The 20786-nt window shown below is 44.7% G+C and overlaps 1 protein-coding gene across 1 annotated transcript in view; it reads right to left on the bottom strand.

The window, feature by feature from the left end:
* Window positions 1–20786, bottom strand: part of LOC144532101 (protein-methionine sulfoxide oxidase mical3b-like) — a 48265-nt gene that overhangs the window by 3630 nt on the left and 23849 nt on the right. The window contains exons 21-30 of the mRNA XM_078272649.1: window positions 17008–17090; window positions 14113–14164; window positions 13799–13967; window positions 11952–12772; window positions 10362–10438; window positions 6775–7014; window positions 5196–5289; window positions 2929–2979; window positions 607–706; window positions 196–269 (exon numbers count right to left, since the gene is read on the bottom strand). Of these exons, the coding sequence (XP_078128775.1) occupies window positions 196–269; window positions 607–706; window positions 2929–2979; window positions 5196–5289; window positions 6775–7014; window positions 10362–10438; window positions 11952–12772; window positions 13799–13967; window positions 14113–14164; window positions 17008–17090 (1761 nt within the window). The remainder of the gene's footprint in view (window positions 1–195; window positions 270–606; window positions 707–2928; window positions 2980–5195; window positions 5290–6774; window positions 7015–10361; window positions 10439–11951; window positions 12773–13798; window positions 13968–14112; window positions 14165–17007; window positions 17091–20786) is intronic.

The following is a 20786-nucleotide window of genomic DNA, read 5'->3' as shown; positions in this document are numbered from 1 at the left end:
CGTTACAGTTAAAATAAACGTGTTGATACATGTTGTTGGGGCTGAACGTGGCCCTGCCATGTGACACGAAATCCGTTCATGAAATTTCTAGCTTGGTACTCTGATCTTTCCACAGTTATAGCATCATGTGTTAAGTTTGGTGATTAAAATGAGAAACATGAAGTCGTGCTGTGTAAAGAGTCAGTGTGATGTTACCGTCCACGGCCATCCGTTCTCTGAGCTCCGTCTGCAGGCGACTCTGGCGGTCCTCCAACTCCAACTCTCGAGCACTGAGACACAGCAGAGGACAGAGACTGAGATACAGCAGAGGACAGAGACTGAGACACTGCAGAGGACAGAGACTGAAATACAGCAGAGGACTGAGACTGAGACACAGCAGAAGACAGAGACTGAGACCCAGCAGAGTACAGAGACTGAGACACAGCAGAGGACAGAGACTGAGACACAGCAGAGGACAGAGACTGAGACACTGCAGAGGACAGAGACTGAAACACAGCAGAGGACAGAGGACAGAGACTGAAACACAGCAGAGGACAGAGGACAGAGACTGAAACACAGCAGAGGACAGAGACAGAGACACAGCAGAGGACAGAGACAGATACTCACAATATCATGAGTTCAGATTCGTATCGGACCAGAGAGTTCTTCTGCTGGACCAGCTGGAACCACTGCTGCATCAGAGCTGGATTCTCCAGTTTCCCCATTCCTGCAGACAGCAGAGGTTTTAAAGGTTTAGTTCACCCAAAATACATTTACAACAACCTGTTGATCCTAATCGCTGAAGGCTTTTCTCTTTAAAGGTCCAGTCAGTAACGTGTTAAGTTAAATCTGTGTTGCTCGTTCACAAACTTGTCTTTTTCCATGAATATTTACCTCCACAAATCAATTCACAGTATTCCTTTTGGCTTGGAATTTAACATTTGCTCAGGGACACATGGTTGATGTATCACAGTGGGAATCAAACCCACATCTCCCACACCAAAGGCATGGGTTATATCCACCGCTCCATCACCCCCCCCCATACCACATTAAATTATATTACATTACATGTCATTTAGCTGACGCTTTTATCCAAACCGACTTACAATTAAGATGTATATATATTTATATATTACCACACACTAGAAGACTTTAAACTGACTAAAGTCTAACACCACCTCACATCTAAAGACAGTCCTCTCACATCTAACGTTAAAGACTTCATACGTAAAGACGGGGGATCTGGCAGGGTCACACATTGCAGGACTACAACTAGAATGTTTTGAAAGATTTAACCAAGTTAGCTAGCTACTGCTAGCGTTAGCTGGTAGCTTGAGGGAAAGTCTGCAGATGTTCTGTTCTGCTGTACATGCAGATGAATGTCTCCAGATGTTCTGCTGTACATGCAGATGAATGTCTCCAGATGTTGGTTCAATGTTCACATGATTTAACTTCAAACTTAGGATAATATGAAACACATTGGATTTTGTTTGAGCGTCCAGTAATGACGGAGCGGAGAAAGACTGACTGGGACTGAGTTTATGACCTTACACTAAACGATGGAGATGACGGGAGCGCCGCGACTCTAATAGACTCCCAGGGTTTCATTCCTAGATTATTGGACATTTGTCTGCGACAGTGGATTCACTTGAAAAGTTGTTTGGTGTAAGGTCGGCATTACCCGAGAGTAGGTGACTGTGAGCCGGGTACAGGGCACCGCGAGTCGTTTCAGTGGACATTACGGTTAAGTGTAGGCCACAAGAAGTGAGCGTCATGCGGTGACGAAAGCAAAGTTTAGGGACCAAAATGACTATTTGAGTTTAGGAAAAAGATGGTGGTTTGGATTAAAACACTATTACCAGGGTGAAAGTCTTGTGTTTTCCCCGGGACATGAACTCCGCTCCCCGTTTTGATAGTTCTGTGTTTTAAACAGTGGCAGTCATTGGGGTGCATACAGAAAAAAAAACTATAAATAAATAAATACTTATAAATCATAGTGCTTAAAGCGCCCATATTATGCTCATTTTCAGGTTCATAATTGTATTTTAAGGTTGTACCAGAATAGGTTTACATGGTTTCATTTTCAAAAAACACCATATTTTAGTTGTACTGCTCATTGCTGCAGCTCCTCTTTTCACCCTGTGTTCAGGTCTCTGTTTTAGCTACAGAGTGAGACCTCTCACTGCTGGAACATCTTTGTTGGCAGTCGCACACGCTCAGTAGCTCAGATCATAGATCATGTCAGCTAGCTCCATAGACAGTAAAATAAAGGCTGTTTCTCCAACTTCGGTCAGTTACAAGGCAGGATTAGCTGGGAGACTTCTAAACGAGGGCGCACATGGAAGTAGTTCTTTTGTAGATTATGGTGAACTCGTGTGTGTTGTAGCAGTGCTTTGCCATTGAGAACGAGCTAGCATTCTAGCGCTAGCATGCTAACGGTTTCGGTTATCCAGCTCGTCTCAGCTAGTGACGTAGAAAGCCGTGCAGATGTTGACCAGCTGACCCAGAGACTGAAGACAGGACACATTCAGAAACAGTATCTCACTCAGAACAGCATGGAGGGTTATCAACGTCTGTATGAAGCACCAGAGACACAAAATAACTCCCCAAATCCCAGAAAGAGAGATTTTTTCATAATATGGGCACTTTAACTTTGTTTCTTTTTTTTAACCATTATTTTTTGGGCTTTTTCCGACTTTAATTTTTGACAGGAGAGCTAGGTGAGAAAGGGGAGAGAGAGGGGGGAAGACATGCAGGAAATCATCACAGGTCAGATTTGAACCCTGGACCTCTGCATCGAGGCATAAACCTCTAAGTACATATGCGCCCGCTCTACCCACTGAAGCAACCCGGCCACATAGTGTTTAACTTTCGGAAGCTTTTTGAACGAATGGTTCATGAGAACAGGCAGCTTCAGTTGTTAATTATGAAGTCATAAATCAAACTAACCTTCCAGGTGTAGCTCGGTGTCTTGGCTGTCGCTGGAGTCTCCCCAATAATCTGACAGAAACACAGGTGAGTCATCGTTAAACACACTCAGAGGTTGTACTTTGAAATGTAATTGTCATTCTTCAACAAGAGGTTTCTGTCTGTTTAAAGGAAGTTTTTCCTCACTGCTGTCGCACCAAATGCTTGCTCTTGTTGTGTCTCTGTAAATTATAGAGTGTGGTCTAGACCTACTCTATCTGTAAAGTGTCCTGAGATAACTCCTGATACTAGAAATAAAACTGAATTGAATAGATAGAAGTCTGTGTCATCAGCATACAGCAGAGGGCCCAATATGGACCCCTGTGGTACACCAACTTAATATATGTTGCACATGCTTCATAGTGGTAGATTCACGGTAGATTTGCTTCACCCACTAACCAAAAAAACAATGGTAATCTATTGAGTGATTGGTCAAATTTGAACATTCACTATCATTTGGGCTGGTGGATGAAAAAAATAAATTTGAGTTTTGAGTTTAGTTTATTTATGAAAGCGGACAGCGCAAATTAATACAACACATGACTTCCCATGGGTTAAAAAAGCCAGAATTAGCCAAAAGGCTATTTTTCATCTGTAGTCCCTGCCTTCGATGTTAAAAAAGGCTTTTTAAAATACAAAGAAACAAAAAGATAACGCAAGCAAAACAAAACTTAGCAGAAAGCGTCACAGAGACAGAAAGAAACAAAACAAAGCACAACACAAAATCTGGATCTGACACTATAAATAAAATTGAATAGATAGAAGTCTGTGTCATCAGCATACAGCAGAGGGCCCAATATGGACCCCTGTTTAATATTATTCCCCTCCTTGCGTAAGCGCTAACTTACCTACGTAACACACAATGTATCTGCTGCACGGTTCATCAGAAGCTTTGTGTAGAGCGCTGAAACTATTTAGTTTTTCTAGTAAATTTCATCATATCAGTATGCTCAGTTAAAATATGTTGCTTTATGTAGTTTTTATTCATAATCTTTTTATGACAAGATTAAAAACATTATATAGTTGGTCTAAAGCTGCAGACACACAGAGCCGACGGCCGTTAGCAGTAAAGCCAGTGTGACTGATCAGTCTCCCCGAATTGGTCCAAAAAGTTCCTCAGAACACCGCAGAGACGAGACGTAATACGTCTCCATAACAGCAGGCGGCGCTAATCTGGATTGTCGCCCAAAAAATGAAAACCGGCAGCTGATTGGACGAACGCGTCACGTGGGTCTGGCTGCTCCCCGACCATCATGGCGTCTTGTTCAGAATATGATCTCATATTGTCCTAAAATAGTTCACCGTAACGTGTTTCTGGAAACATCTGAAGAGAGAAACAGGCCGTGCAGCTGCTGAATCTGTCTTCATTTCAGATCAACAAGGGTCAGTTTAGAAGATCTTCATCAGATGTTGAGAGACTCTAGTCACGCTCATCCTGCTCCCCGTTTCCTGGTTAGCTCTCCACCAATCAGATGGCTCATTGAGTCTGACTGCTGGCAGTGCCCGCCCCCCCGATTATACATGTCAAATCAGCCAAAATGAAGGCCGATGGCCCCTCGGTCGGACGACGGTATGAACACACCGAACAGACTCGAGTCACCGACCTCCCAGACTGTCAGACGGACGATTATCAGCTCGGTGGGTCAGCGCCTTAAGGACTGTGACGGTATTTCTTTAAGAGAATTAGACGACTACTGTGTGTACAAAGACACAGAAACGTGCTAGTGTTGAACCGTGGCTATACTTTCTATAAAAAGATCTAAAATGAAGAGGGAGTGTTTATGGCAGTTTATTCTGCAACATTTGGCTTTAAAAACTTCAGTCAACAAGGCCCAAATTAAGCAGCGCTGAATGCAAAAGATGTGGACTCTCGGTCAGAGACTTGTGAGCATCTCTGGTTAGCTGACATATAAACTAAAGAGCAGAGGGCCCAATATGGACCCCTGTGGTACCCCAACTTTATATATTGGCGTTTTTCCATTACATGGTACCTGCTCTACTCTACTCTACACTACACACACACACACACACACACACACACACACACACACACACACACACACACGTGTTCACGTCACCTTTTGGTATCTCCTCAGCTCTCTGGGAACCTCCACGGAGGTGAGACTAAAGAAAGTACCTGTTAGCAGGTACCAGGGACTGTGTGTGTGTGTGTGTGTGTGTGAGTGTGTGTAAAAAAGGCGAGTAGAGTCGAACTGGTACCATGTGGTGGAGAACGCCATATGATATACCTGCTTCCCCTCTCAGAGCTTTCTCCACCATCACTCCTCTCTCCTCCAGCTGTCTTTGTTTCTCCTCCACCTGCTGCAGCTGTCTCTGGATCATCTGAAACAAACGTTCAGGGAACCACGATTACCAAATGATTTGCATGAATATATAATTACACACTGCTTATAAGATCCAACGTGTCCGTATGATTCTCTCTCTGCTGTAATGCTCTTTTAATATGATTTCGATCTTTATTTTTAATTGAATACATACTGTGTAAATATACTTATACTTATATTGTTTAATATTCCATCTAGAGAATGTGTGACGTGCACCAACAACACCAAAACACATTCCTTGTATGTGTTAAAAAACGTACTACAATAAAACCCTTTCTGATTCTGGTTCAGATTCAGGTTCAGATTCAGATTCTAGTTCTGATTCTGGTTCTGGTTCTGATTCTGGTTCTGATTCTGATTCTGGTTCTGGTTCTGATTCTGGTTCTGGTTCTGATTCTGATTCTGGTATAGTATGGAAATGTATGCGCACCAATACGTATGATATCCTAGAGCTGGGCAATATATGGATGTTATATCGATATCGTGATATGAGACTAGATATCGTCTTAGATTTTGGATATGGTAATATCGTGATATGACAAGTATTGTCTTTTCCTGGTTTTAAGAAAGAGTTGGGTTTTTAACATAATTGTGTGTACAGCAGCGCCCCCTTTTGGCTAACCAGCAGCAGTAGCTTTAGTTTAAGTTTCACTTTCAGTTGTACATTCCCATCAGAAGTCAATTGAGTGTGCTGCAGAGCAGAGTGACAGTGCTGTTTTCTACATTGTTGCCTTGGATACTATTTGTCCGTTAGTATTGTATGTATTACTAAAAAATGTTAAAAGTAATTGTACTTGGCATATCTTTGGTTTTTTGGAGTTTTCTCAAATCACTAAATTGATAGTTAGCATGGCTATTAGTTATGACTCAGCATTTTCTGTTGTTATAAGTTGTCCGTTTGCACTAAATTTTGGGTATCTGTATTAGTTTAATCTCATTTCTGTTTGTCTTTTGCTCTTTGCTACAGTTTTACAGTATAAGGAAAGTAAAGTTTCTTCGTCGAACCCCAAGAAAAGTAATGCCTTGTGTTTTTTGGAGAACTTTACGCTGTTAGCTAACTGCAATTGCAAGGACAGTACACCCACCCTGGTTATATGTTAAGGGTTAATGCCCAACGAGGCGTCAATAGACCTTTTTCACAGCAGACATGTTGGCATGTCATAGTAGGAAAAGCACAGGTGTATTCAGACCATTAATGATGGCTGCATTCCCCTTAGGAGATGTCCTGGTGTTGTTCATGCTGACTCACTGAAATAGCTCACTGGGACACTAGATGGAACTGAGCCATCGTTAAGGTTATCAATCTCAGCTCTGCTTTTCCTACTATGACAAGTCAACATGTCTGCTGTGAAAAAGGTCCATTGTCAGGAATTGATGGACGACGGAAGAAGGCAGGACCGTCCGACGCGCAGAACGTTCGTGTACAGTTTATGGTTGGATTCGGTCTTTAAGTCTCAACCGTCTCGGATGCAGGTAAACTCACCTGAGCTTTGTGGAGTCTTTTCAGCTGTTCCTGTTTGGCCTTTCTCCGAGCGGCTTTCTGAACTCGTCGGGTGATTTCGGCGTCCAGGTCTTTGTCCTCTGGTGCCATTTGGAACAGGGTCTCCTTCACGCTGAGACTGGACGGCTCCTTTGGCAGGACAATAACCCCCAAAACCTCCGTGGAACAGGATGAGCGACTGATGGAGTCCTTCAGGGGGACTTTGTCCTTCAGAGAGCGTTTCTGAAACATCACAAACAACAGTGTTATCACCAGAGGGTTCGACTATAGAGCTGCAACCATCAGTCCATCGACAGAAAAATATTCACTAACTATTTTGATAATCGATTTATCGGTAAAGTACAATATGAGCATTTCCTGCTCTTGTCTGTTTTGTATCATATTAAACTGAATATCTTTGGGTTTTGGACCAAACGACATTGAAAGCACCTTAGACTTTGAGAAACTGGGATGGACATTTTTCAGTCCAGTTCAGACCAAAGATTCCTGACCAGATGAGTGTTAACTTTGGTCTCCTGGCGAGTCTCTGGTCTGCAGTTTTCTGAAAGCTGCCAGTTCCCACTAGAGGATGGATACGGAACCGAGCACGTCGGGACCTGACGGTACCCGACCGGGCCGGGCAGCGCGATAAGGCATTGAACATTTTAAATTTAAAGTACCCATATTATGAAAAAAAATCACCTTTTCTGGGATTTGGGGTGTTGTTTTGTGTCTCTGGTGCTTCCACACACATACAAACTTAAAAACATCCATCCGTGCTGTTCTGAGTGAGATACGGTTTCTGAATATGTCCTGCCTTCAGTCTCCGGGTCAGCTGGTCAACATCTGCACGGCTTTCTACGTCACTAGCTGAGACGAGGGGGCTAGGGGGCTAACCGTTAGCATGCTAGCTCGTTCTCAATGGCAGACCACTGCTACAACACACACTAGTTCACCATAATCTCCAAAAGAACTACTTCCATGTCCCTGTTCTGCAGGTATTCCACACAAAGGTGGAAGTGTTCCCTCGTTTAGAAGAAGTCTCCCAGCTAATCCTGCCTTGTTCTACTGAAGTTGGAGAAACAGCTAGCTAGCTCATGTAGTCCTTACCTAGCTACTGAGCATGTAGTCCTTACCTAGCTACTGAGCATGTAGTCCTTACCTAGCTACTGAGCGTGTAGTCCTTACCTAGCTACTGAGCGTGTAGTCCTTACCTAGCTACTGAGCGTGTAGTCCTTACCTAGCTACTGAGCATGTGCGACTGCCAACAAAGATGTTTCAGCAGTGAGAGGTCTCACTCTGTAGCTAACACAGGGTGAAAGGAGCTGCAGCAACGTGCAGTACAACTAAAATATTAAATTAAACCATGTAAACCTGTTCTGGTACAACCTCTAAATACAATTATGAACCTGAATATGAACAGAATATGGGAGCTTTAAAAAAGCTTAATGAAAGCTTTCCACACAAAGAAACGTACATGTGTCATAAGTATGAGAAAAAAATGAGATTTAACTGTGTCGGGCTCGGGCCCGGCTCGGACAGAAAAATGCGGCCCGATCCGGACTCTAGTTCCCACCAATCAGAAACGGAGAAAGCGTATAATTTCTGATTCTCTGCTTGGCTCTAACGCGTCTCCCTCTCTCTCGTTACGGTCGGTCAGCAGCTGTCATAATGTTTTGGGCACTTTTTTCAACTTTTTCTGCTTATTTCAAACAAAGTCGCAGCGACGCCATCCGGCGGTTCAGACTGCTGAGCTTTAGACTCTTAAACATTAAGGCAGACAGACGGGGACTCAGGTCAGTACCTTGATGGCGTACGCTCGCTTAAAAGCCAGAGCGTGAGGAACGTATGCCGGCTGAGAGACATGAAGACAAAAAACAATCAGACAGAACGATTAATCAAACACTCGACTAGAAGACAAAGCAACATGTCAGCCAGTCTGCAGTCAGCTGGGAATGAAAGGACTACAACATGTCAGCCAGTCTGCAGTCAGCTGGGAATGAAAAGACTACAACATGTCAGCCAGTCTGCAGTCAGCTGGGAATGAAAGGACTACAACAGGATGTATTTCATAGCCATATTTATTTATGTATTTATTCATTTATTTAATATGGACCAAAATGCCCCTGAAAGTCAAAACACAAACACAATATTTGGAGGGACTCCGTGTAGTGTTTTGACCTTCAGGGCCACCGTACAATATTATTTATGTAATTTTTGTATTATTCATTGAATAAAATGGCCAGAAAAGGGTCAGAACACGTAGAGTCTCTCAGCAGTCAAGTCCAAGTCCGATTCAAGTCTCAGAACCTAAACTACCAACAACCTAAATCACAGAAGTTCTACAGTTCTACTGTTTGTGGATCTACACAGCTGTTCTACTGTGTGTGGATCTACACAGCTGTTCTACTGTGTGTGGATCTACACAGCTGTTCTACTGTGTGTGGATCTACAGCTGTTCTACTGTGTGTGGATCTACAGCTGATACCTCCTGGTTCTCCTCCTCCTCTCTTATTGTGACTCTCTGGATTTCTGTCGTCAGATCGACCAAATCCAAACGCAGCTAAACATCACAACAACACAGTTAACATCTACATTTATTAAATCCTGTTATTAGTCTGATCCATTAAAGGAGCTGTAGGAGGGATTCTGAAGATCCAGGACTTGAACATCAACAACTTCTCAGTCCCTCCCCCCTCCCCTAAAGCCCAAAACGGTCTCCTAAGCCCCTCCCCCCACAAGGGAGAATGAATACGTGTGCATGAGCAGTGACTGACACGCGGTTAGACACCCCCACTGGCCCTGATTGGTGCATCTGAACAGTTAGACACCCCCCTGGCCCTGATTGGTGCATCTGAACAGTTAGACACCCCCCTGGCCCTGATTGGTGCATCTGAATAGTTAGACACCCCTGTAGGTGGAGCCAGAGGAGCTGGATTATTTGAATGACCTGCTTCCTGTAGTTCTACTGGAACATGGGGTCAGTTTCAGCAGATATGACAGAAAGGGAGTTTAGAAGTCTCACCTACTGCAGCTAAGTAGACGTTAGTAGTACAGTAGTAGTACGTTAGGCCAATGCGCTGCGAGAAAGGGAGAATATGTTGAGACGCGTGTTCTGGGCTGCCAGTAAACCAACGTCCAATACATCAGATATCTTCAGAGCGGTAGTCTATTTCAACGACGTTTCATTTCAGGGATTGTTCCCAGATTGTGCCGCCAAATGTCCCTAATTTAGTCCAGATGTGCGTCCCCTCCCTCTGTCTCTGTGTTGGGGTTCTAACCTCCGATGGATGTGTGAGGACTATGGTTAACTGCTCCTCAGATCTCTGCAGGGTAAATCCAGACAGCTAGCTAGACTATCTGTCCAATCTGAGTTTTCTGTTGAACGCCAGGATCAGACTACAAGAACTCAGCCCGATTTTGACCCGACAGACACGTTGCAGACAATCGTTCAGAGTCAAGCCCGATAACGAAGGTCGGGTTACACACGAGCAGAGTTATTACGCTGCGTAGAAGCGAGGTGTCTCGTGTTTAAAGAGCGTACTGATGATGATAGTGATGGGGGTGGTGATGGTGTGTTTGAGTCTTACGTTTTTTCGGGGTTTCAGTGAACATCTCTGCAGCAGAGCGGACGAGTCCAGATCAGACTCTTCTGTCAGAACGCCATCTGAAGACAGACACAACACAGGAAGTACAATTATTACATCATTACTGTGACAGATAGGGCTGGGTTTAAACCATTAATGTTAATGATAAAACCCTGAATCAATCTGTCTGTCATATGAAACTAGAAGACTGAAGTCTTGTGTCATGCTCGCTTGTCGGGAAGTTAACTAAATAACGCTCTAAAATAAGGCTTTTATTTTGGCGAGGGAAAAACTGGCATGGCCATTTTAAGTCTCCCCCCGTCTCCTCCAGATATGTTGAATAAAATGTCATTAAAACTCTCTGACTGTGGCCGGGTTAGCTCAGCTGGTAGAGCGGGCGCACATATGTAGAGGTTTGCTCCTCAACGCAGCGGCCGCGGGTTCGACTCCGACCTGCGGCCCTTTGCTGCATGTCATCCCCCCCCCCCCTTCATGTCTTCATCTGTCCTGTGGAAATAAAGGCCTAAAAATGCCCAAAAAATTATCTAAAAAAAAAGAAATCACCGTCTGACTGTAGAGTTTCACGCATATTGCAAACGACAAAAAACCTGGAATGAAGGAACAAAAACATGGGAAACATGATGACATATGTGAGTAAAATGTGACTGTAGAGTAGAGCTGCAGGCTGGAGGGAACCCCTCTCATTCCCCCTGCTCTGGTGTTCCCCCCTCTCATTCCCCCTACTCTGGCGTTCCCCCTCTCATTCCCCCTGCTCTGGTGTTTCCCCCTCTCATTCCCCCTGCTCTCCTTCAGGTGCATTCTGGGCGTGCTGGTCTTACAGGGAGGTGTGTTCAGGTGCATTCTGGGCGTGCAGATCTTACAGGGAGGTGTGTTCAGGTGCATTCTGGGCGTGCTGGTCTTACAGGGAGGTGTGTTCAGGTGCATTCTGGGAGTATTGCTATCTTGAGGCAGTGGGAAGTGATGGCACTATTGACCAACAAAAACCTGGTCTAAAGTCAATAACGCAGCATTTCATTGTTATTTCAACAGAGCATTAGTAAAATGCTTCTAGGCTCGTGCACAGCACGTGCACACTATGCTTGTTACACACACAGGGAATCACAGCAGCACACACACACACACACACACACACACACAGACCAGCACACACACACACACACACACACACACACACACACACACACACACACACACACACACACCAGCACACACACACACACACACACACACACACACACACACACACACACACACACACACACACACACGCAGAAGATTACAAATACAAATATTACGATGCAAATCCTCCATCATAACAGCAATGCTCCAAGGTCCAAATGCGCCTGGCTTTTAAAGGGAATGGGAGATGATCTCTGATTGGTTGATTGCATGTTACGCCCAGAACACACCTCTGATTAATGAAGACACTAAGGTCAACCCTTAGAACCATCAAGTCAAACTAGCTAAAGTGGATTTGGACACGCCCTAAACGCACCTGCATCAGCCGCTTCACGCCGTGACCTCAGATCGTTAAAACAGGGCCCTAACTGTGTTTGTGTGTTACATCATCACCTGTAGCTCTCCTCTGATTGGATGCGTCCAGAGGTAACGTCCTGACCCTCTTCTTCTTCTTCCCGTCCTTCCTGTTTCCAGAGAACACTGTGCTCCACAGCACTCTGGCCCCGCCCCCTCTCTTTGTGGCCCCTCCCCCTCTTTCTCTCTGCAGGTAGGGGAAGCTCCTCCTCTCCCCCCTCCCTCCCTCAGACTCCGCCCCCTCCCTCTCTGGCTCCGCCCCTCTGCCCTGCTTTTTCGGCGAAAGTTCGGGGCTGTCGTCATCGACAGAGCCCCGCCCTCCCGTAGCAGCTGTTTCCATGACAACTGCAGGCGTGGGCGGATCTCTGTCTCTGTTCGAGTCCGTCGGCGTGACGAAGGACGCGGTGGACGGAGTCTCAGGTGGAGGTGAGGACGACGAGTCACAGCCTGTGACGTCACTTCCTGCTGATGAGGAGACGCGCTGAGAAAATTCTGATGGAGAGAAGTAGAGCTCACCATCACTGGACTCCTCTTCCTGTTCCTGTTCCTGTTCCTCTTCCTGTTCCTCTCCCTCTTCCTCTTCCTCTCCCTCTTCCTGTTCCTCTTCCTGTTCCTCTTCCTCTTGGTCTTCCTCTTCCTTTTGGTCTTCCTCTTCCTGTTCCTCTTGGTCTTCCTCTTCCTGTTCCTCTTGGTCTTCCTCTTCCTGTTCCTCTTGGTCTTCCTCTTCGTCATCTCTCAGCTCAAGGTTTTGCTGCAGAGTTTCCCTCCATGAAGCTCCGGCCTCCTCTGAACTCACACAATGTCGGCCTCTGCCTTCCTCTTCCTCCTCTTCCTCTTCTTCCTCCATCTCCGACTCTGAACTGAAATCAGACAGACAGTTCTGAGTGGTTCACCGAGAGGAGCCCGAAGGCTCAAAGGATCTCAGTAATAGAGACACAATCAAACACTCATTTGTTGACTCAGCATGAGAGGTCTTCATCATCAATGTTTCTTTGTTTGTGTCTGCGTATAAACCAGTGTTTGTATTTATTATATTTGTTTATTTATGAATTTTATATAATATTGTGTCTCTATTACTGTGATATTTTGTTACTTGCTTTTGGCAAAATAACTGTTGTTTTAAAATATGCTTTAAAAAAAAGTTTAAAGGATACTTATTTTGGCATTAATGGCCCTCCATAAAGAGTAGACTCAGACCTGTAGAATATCATCTTGACATTAATGGTCCCCCATACTGAGTAGACTCACACCTGTAGAATATCATCTTGACATTAATGGCCCTCCATACCGAGTAGACTCACACCTGTAGAATATCATCTTGACATTAATGGCCCTCCATACTGAGTAGACTCAAACCTGTAGAATATCATCTTGACATTGATGGCCCTCCATACTGAGTAGACTCACACCTGTAGAATATCATCTTGACATTAATGGCCCTTCATACTGAGTAGACTCAGACCTGTAGAATATCATTTTGACATTAATGGCCCTCCATAAAGAGTAGACTCACACCTGTAGAATAGTATCTTGACATTAATGGCCCTCCATACTGAGTAGACTCACACCTGTAGAATATCATCTTGACATTGATGGCCCTCCATACTGAGTAGACTCACACCTGTAGAATATCATCTTGACATTAATGGCCCTCCATACCGAGTAGACTCACACCTGTAGAACATCATCTTGACATTGATGGCCCTCCATACTGAGTAGACTCACACCTGTAGAATATCATCTTGACATTAATGGCCCTCCATACTGAGTAGACTCAAACCTGTAGAATATCATCTTGACATTAATGGCCCTCCATACCGAGTAGACTCACACCTGTAGAATATCATCTTGACATTAATGGCCCTCCATACTGAGTAGACTCAGACCTGTATCTGTGTTTCTCTTGCACGCTCATGTTGAACCGCTCCAGCGTTTCCTCTTCGACCTCCTCAATAAGCCCCGCCTTCTCCAGAAGCCCCGCCTCCTCCTTCGTCGAGCTGCGGTGATGGCTTTCCGGCTCGACCGTCTCGGGCGGCGTGGCCATCACAGAAGCCACTGCCAACACAGCAACGCAGCCACGCACGCACACACACACACACAGACACACACACACACTAAAGCCCACAATGATCCCGTTTAAGGAGCATGCTCAGTGCGGACGCCAAAACTCTGAAAGGTAGTGGAGGTGAGGCGAGTTTACCTGAGGAGCGTCGGCGCTCGGCCGAGACCGCAGAGGCTGAACCCAGAGACACCTGTGGACAAAACAAACACACCCATTACTCAGGTCACACATCAGATTACATATATATATATACATATATACATATATATATATATATATATACATACATATATGTATATATATATACACGCTGATTGTGTAGACCTTCCCTAAATGTTGAACGTTTTAACTTGAACGTGAAAAGAAAACAGGAAAAATGACTTTATTTGAACCCTCGTCACTTCCTGTCGATCTGTCTTTTTAGACACTTTTGTCCCTTTTCCCGATGTTTTAAAGTTTTTCGGCGTTTTTTCTGATGTTCTTTCATCTGTTTTTTCTTCTAATTCTATAAAATAGTCTAGAAATCTAGACCCCCCTAATCTAGACCTCCTAATCTAGACCCCCCTAATCTAGACCCTCCCTAATCTAGACCCCCCCTAATCTAGACCCTCCCTAATCTAGACCCCCCTAATCTAGACCCTCCCTAATCTAGACCCTCCCTAATCTAGACCCCCCTAATCTAGACCCCCCTAATCTAGACCCCTCCCTAATCTAGACCCTCCCTAATCTAGACCCCCCTAATCTAGACCCCACCCTAATCTAGACCCCCCCTAATCTCGACCCCCCTAGCGGCAGCAGCTGTAATCTGCAGCAGGGTCGTCTAGCAACTCTCCGTTGGCTCGCGAGCTGGAAAAACCAAACTCTAGTCAGGCCAATCACATCGTGTATAGAGTGGGTGGGCGGGGCTTATGGCTGCTGCTGCTGGTGAACAGCGTCTCTGGAAGACTTGGAGTTCAGCTTTTCTTTGAGAAAAGAACAAAGAACGGCCCTGAAGTCATTCTTAAAAAAGGAAGATGTGTTCAGAGTTTAGAGTGGAATCTATCAGCTAGCTCTGCTCTGATTGGTTGGAGAGCTATCCTATTGGTGCAGAGGGAATCTGAAAGACAACCGTTGATCCCGCCCCTCGGATTGAGCCCAGCCAATGGGAAGTTCCCAGACCCAGCATCTGGATGTGGGTCAGACCCAGACCCAGCATCTGGATGTGGGTCAGACCCAGACCCAACATCTGGATGCGGGTCAGACCCAAACCCAGCATCTGGATGAGGGTCAGACCCAGACCAACATCTGGATGAGGGTCAGACCCAGACCCAACATCTGGATGCGGGTCAGACCCAGACCCACATCTGGATGCGGGTCAGACCGACATCTGGATGTGTGTCAGACCCAGACCAACATCTGGATGCGGGTCAGACCCAGACCCACATCTGGATGCGGGTCAGACCAACATCTGGATGTGTGTCAGACCCAGACCAACATCTGGATGAGGGTCAGACCCAGACCAACATCTGGATGCGTGTCAGACCCAGAGACTTTCAACATCTGATGCGGTCAGACCCAGACCAACATCTGAATGCATGTGGTCAGACTCCAGACCAACATCTGAATGCGGGTCAGACCAACATCTGGATGCGGTCAGACCCAGACCCAACATCTGATGAGGGTCGAACCCAGACCCAACATCTCGGATGTGGGTCAGACCCAGACCCAGCATCTGGATGGGTCAGACTCAGACCCCAGCATCTGGATCGGGAGTGGGTCAGACTCCAACATCTGGATGAGGGTCAGACCCAGACCAACATCTGGATGAGGGTCAGACCCAGACCAACATCTGGATGAGGGTCAGACCCAACATCTGGATGAGGGTCAGACCCAGACCAACATCTGGATGAGGGTCAGACCCAGACCCAACATCTGGATGCGGGTCAGACCCAGACCCACATCTGGATGCGGGTCAGACCGACATCTGGATGTGGGTCAGACCCAGACCCAACATCTGGATGTGGGTCAGACCCAGACCCACATCTGGATGTGGGTCAGACCCAGACCCAACATCTGGATGCGGGTCAGACCCAGACCCAACATCTGGATGCGGGTCAGACCCAACATCTGGATGTGTGTCAGACCCAGACCAACATCTGGATGTGGGTCAGACCCAGACCCACATCTGGATGCGGGTCAGACCAACATCTGGATGTGTGTCAGACCCAGACCAACATCTGGATGTGTGTCAGACCCAGACCAACATCTGGATGAGGGTCAGACCCAGACCAACATCTGGATGTGGGTCAGACCCAGACCCAACATCTGGATGCGGGTCAGACCCAACATCTGGATGAGGGTCAGACCCAGACCAACATCTGGATGAGGGTCAGACCCAGACCCACATCTGGATGCGGGTCAGACCCAACATCTGGATGTGTGTCAGACCCAGACCAACATCTGGATGAGGGTCAGACCCAGACCAACATCTGGATGTGGCTGGTCCGGTTAGTAAAATGGACCAAATTCAGTAAGAGCACTGAGCTGATGATGTGCTAACGTGTGACCGGCGCGTACGGAACCCAGACGTTGTGACGTAGAAACTTGTAGAAGTCAGATGAGCCGATGACATCAGGAGGGTTAGTAGCTTTAATCAGACGTCTCGTGTTGTTCTGGTTCTGTTTTTAACTTTTCATCTTTTCATGGCAAAATAAATACATTTGGTTTCAAAACTGAGAAGATTTCTGGCGTTTCACCGTTAACGGTTAACACAAACACATGAATCCTCCTCCAGTCTGACACAGACGATTACTTTCAGAATGGAAATAAAAATAACAACAATAACAAAACATTGAAATAAATAAATAAAAAATAATCTATTTGAATGAGATGAAAATAAATAGTTATAAAAAAATATATAAAATATGAATAAAAAATATAAAAGATTATATTATTTAAAAGTGTATTTAAATACATTTTTAAATAATAATATTTTTTATATTTTTGTATTCATATTTGTATTATTTATAGTATTTAAGGAGTCAGAGTTCTTACGATGGAGGCTTGGTGTGAGGTGGTGATGTCGCTCAGACTGGTCCTGGTCCTCGTCGTGGCGTGCTGCAGACAGTAAAACCTCCCTGAACACAACAAACATCAGGCTTTATAAACCGCCCTCGCTTCAAACTCTCACACGCTGCCTTCTGATTGGCTGCTCAGACTTCTGACCCAACAAACACAACCAGCTTTGTGTGATGTTATTTTTGGACCCCCTCAAAATGAGATGCTAGATCTCAAGGGGCTATTCTTTCAACACACACACACACACACACACACACACACACACACACACACACACACACACACACACACACACACACACACACACACACACACACACACACACACACACACACACACAGACAGACAGACACACACACAGAGACACACACACACACACAGAGACACACACACACACACACACACACACACACACACAGAGACACACACACACACACACACACACACACACACACACACACACACACACACACACACAGACACACACTCTTACTTAATGTGGTGATCAGCAGTGAAATTAGACATTATTCTGGCAGCTGATTGGTTCAGTAGAAACCCCCCCAACAACTGACAACATTATGGGATGGATCCCTACAGAGATAGACCTTTTAGTTAAAGAGGAAGATCCTTTTAGTTTAACATGAAACAGCCCCGAAATCACCATCACCAAACCCACCAGACTCCATGTAAATAATCAGGACTTTTATCATCGTAAAACACACTTCATTCAAAGTGGACAGAAACTAAATCAAACTATCAAAAGCCATCGCACACACAAACACACACAGACAGAGAGAGAGAGACACACACACACACACACACACACATACACACACACACACACACACACACACACACACACACACACACACACACACACACACACACACACACACACACACACACACACACATACACACACACACAACCACAACCACAGAGATGTGTAGTGTCGACGCTCAGGGCTACAACTGTTCATTTAAACACACCCACGCTTAATGTGGTGATTGGTGTGAAATCAAACTGATGACATTATTGTGACAGCTGATTGGTTGAGTAGAAACCCACTACTTTTTATTTTTTTTATTTTACCTTTATTTAACCAGGAAGAGACTCATTGAGATTAAACATCTCTTTTTCAAGAGTGTCCTGGCCAAGCCAGGCAGCAGTACAACCACACATACAGTACATACAACCACACATACAGTACATACAACCACACATACAGTACATACACACACATACAGTACATACAACCACACATACAGTACATACAACCACACATACAGTACATACACACACATACAGTACATACACACACACACAGTACATACAACCACACATACAGTACATACAACCACACATACAGTACATACACACACATACAGTACATACAACCACACATACAGTACATACAAACACACATACAATACATACAAACACATACAGTACATACAACCACACATACAGTACATACAACCACACATACAGTACATACAACCACACATACAGTACATACAACCACACATACAGTACATACAACCACACATACAGTACATACAACCACATACAGTACATACAACCACACACACAGTACATACAACCACACATACAGTACATACAACCACACACACAGTACATACAACCACACATACAGTACATACAACCACACATACAGTACATACAGTACATACAAACACACATACAGTACATACAAACACAAAGTACACTAAAACACCAAAAAACATAAAACAACAGACAGCAAAGCTTTCAAAGTCAACCACAATCCTAAACACCTCAGGCAGAACAAGTCAATCATCATCCTCTTAAAAGCGACCAATGAGAGCAGCTCAGTGAGTTTCATGGATTCCTGTAACATGTTCCAGGCAGAGGGAGCAGCAAACCTAAAGGCCTTTTCTCTCAGCTCAGTTCTAACGTAAGTCCCGGTACTATTTACACTGATATAGGCCAGAAGGTAGGATGGAAGGAGACCTAAAGGAGCCTTGTATATGAAGGTATGCCAGTGTTGAAGTCTCCGTGTTGATAGAGAAGGCCATCCAACACGTTCATACAGTTCACAATGGTGAGGGAGGGCTTTCGAACCAGTGATGAACCTCAGAGCTCCACGGGAAACAGTGTCCAGTGCACGTACACTTTGAGATGAAGCATGCATGTATAAAACATCACCAAAGTCAAGTACAGATATTAAAGTGGCAGCGACCAGCCTCTTTCTAGAGGCTCTCGAACGAAAGGCAGGATATAAAATCCTAGTTTAAGTTTTAATCTTTTTAGCTGCTGAATATGAAGAGTAAAAGAAAGAGCTTCATCAATTAAAATACCAAGATATCTGTACTTAGAAACACATTCAGTTTTCGTACCCTGGGAAGTTAGGACTGAAGCATGACTTTAGTTTTTTCTGCATTTAAAACAAGTTTTCAATCATAAAGATTCTGTTGAAGCGTGTTAAAAGCAAGCTGTAACTGGGAGCGGGTCTGGTCTGCAGTGGCTGCAGAGCAATACAGTACAGTGTCATCAGCATAAAAATGAAATTTTACATTAGACACGTTATGATCAATGTTACTGATATAGAGGATGAACAGCAGTGGCCCCAAGACTGACCCCTGAGGCACGCCTTTTGTTATTTTGAGATAGCAAGAAGTGCTGCCCTCCGCCTGCACACTGAGTTCTGTCTGTAAGGTAATTAACAAACCAGCCCTATACGGTCTCTGCTGAAGCACGATGTGGTCCACTGTATCACATGCCTTTGAAAGGTCAATAAAGAGGGCTGCACAATGCTGCTTATAATCCATGGATTCAACAAAGTCATTTACAACCTTACGAGCTGCCGACGTTGTACTATTCCCTTTTAGGAAACCAGATTGGAAGTCAGACAACACATTACAACTGTTAAAAAGTTCTTTAACTGATCACTGACAAGGGATTCAAGAAGCTTGACCAGGACAGACAGTTTAGAGATTGGTCTGTAGTTATTTAAGATGGTAGGGTCTCCACCTTTTAGCAGGGGAACCACAAAGGCTGATTTCCAGATAGGAGGAATGATATTTGTATTCAAACACATAAAAAATATTAGTTAAGGGCACGGCAATACAATGTCCTGCTAGCTTTAACAAGTAGAGATCCAGTTTATCAGGGCCTGCAGATGTTGTTGTGTCCAAATGCTTGAGGGCTTTATTCACGTCTGAAACTGTGATAGGACTGAAACTAAAAGACTGACTAGAAGGATCCAGACCAACAGTCTCAACTGTAGAGGAGTACTCATGTTGAGGACTGACTGACTCAAATAAAAACCCTGAGGTTATGAAATGTTCATTGAAACAATCAAGCATTTTGGTCTTGTCAGATACTTTTAGAGTCCATCACAATGCTTGAGGGAAGCTCCTGGCCTTCACTGTTTTCTGATAATGATTTGATAGTTTTCCAAAATTTGGATGGATTATTCAGATGATGAGTGGTCTGAGAAAGAAAATGGTCAGCTTTGGCTTTTCTAATTTTGAGAGTACATGCATTGCGAGACCAGCCAGTCAGAGATTTTCTGGCTGTTGCCCATGCCACGCTGCACTCATGAAGGATATTTGCTAAATCAGGTGAAAACCAAGCATCGTTTCAGCCTTTGACTCTGTACTTCTTTAGTGGAGCGTACTTATTCATTATTTGGGTAAACCCTTCATATAAGAGGTTCCAGGCACTTTCAGCATCGTTACTGATATTCATTTGTTCCCAGTCATACTTAGATA

This window comes from Sander vitreus, chromosome 17, assembly GCF_031162955.1.
Source record: "Sander vitreus isolate 19-12246 chromosome 17, sanVit1, whole genome shotgun sequence".
Taxonomy (NCBI): domain Eukaryota; kingdom Metazoa; phylum Chordata; class Actinopteri; order Perciformes; family Percidae; genus Sander; species Sander vitreus.
Note: the sequence above shows the minus strand (reverse complement) of the source record. Positions and strands in the feature narration are given on the sequence as shown.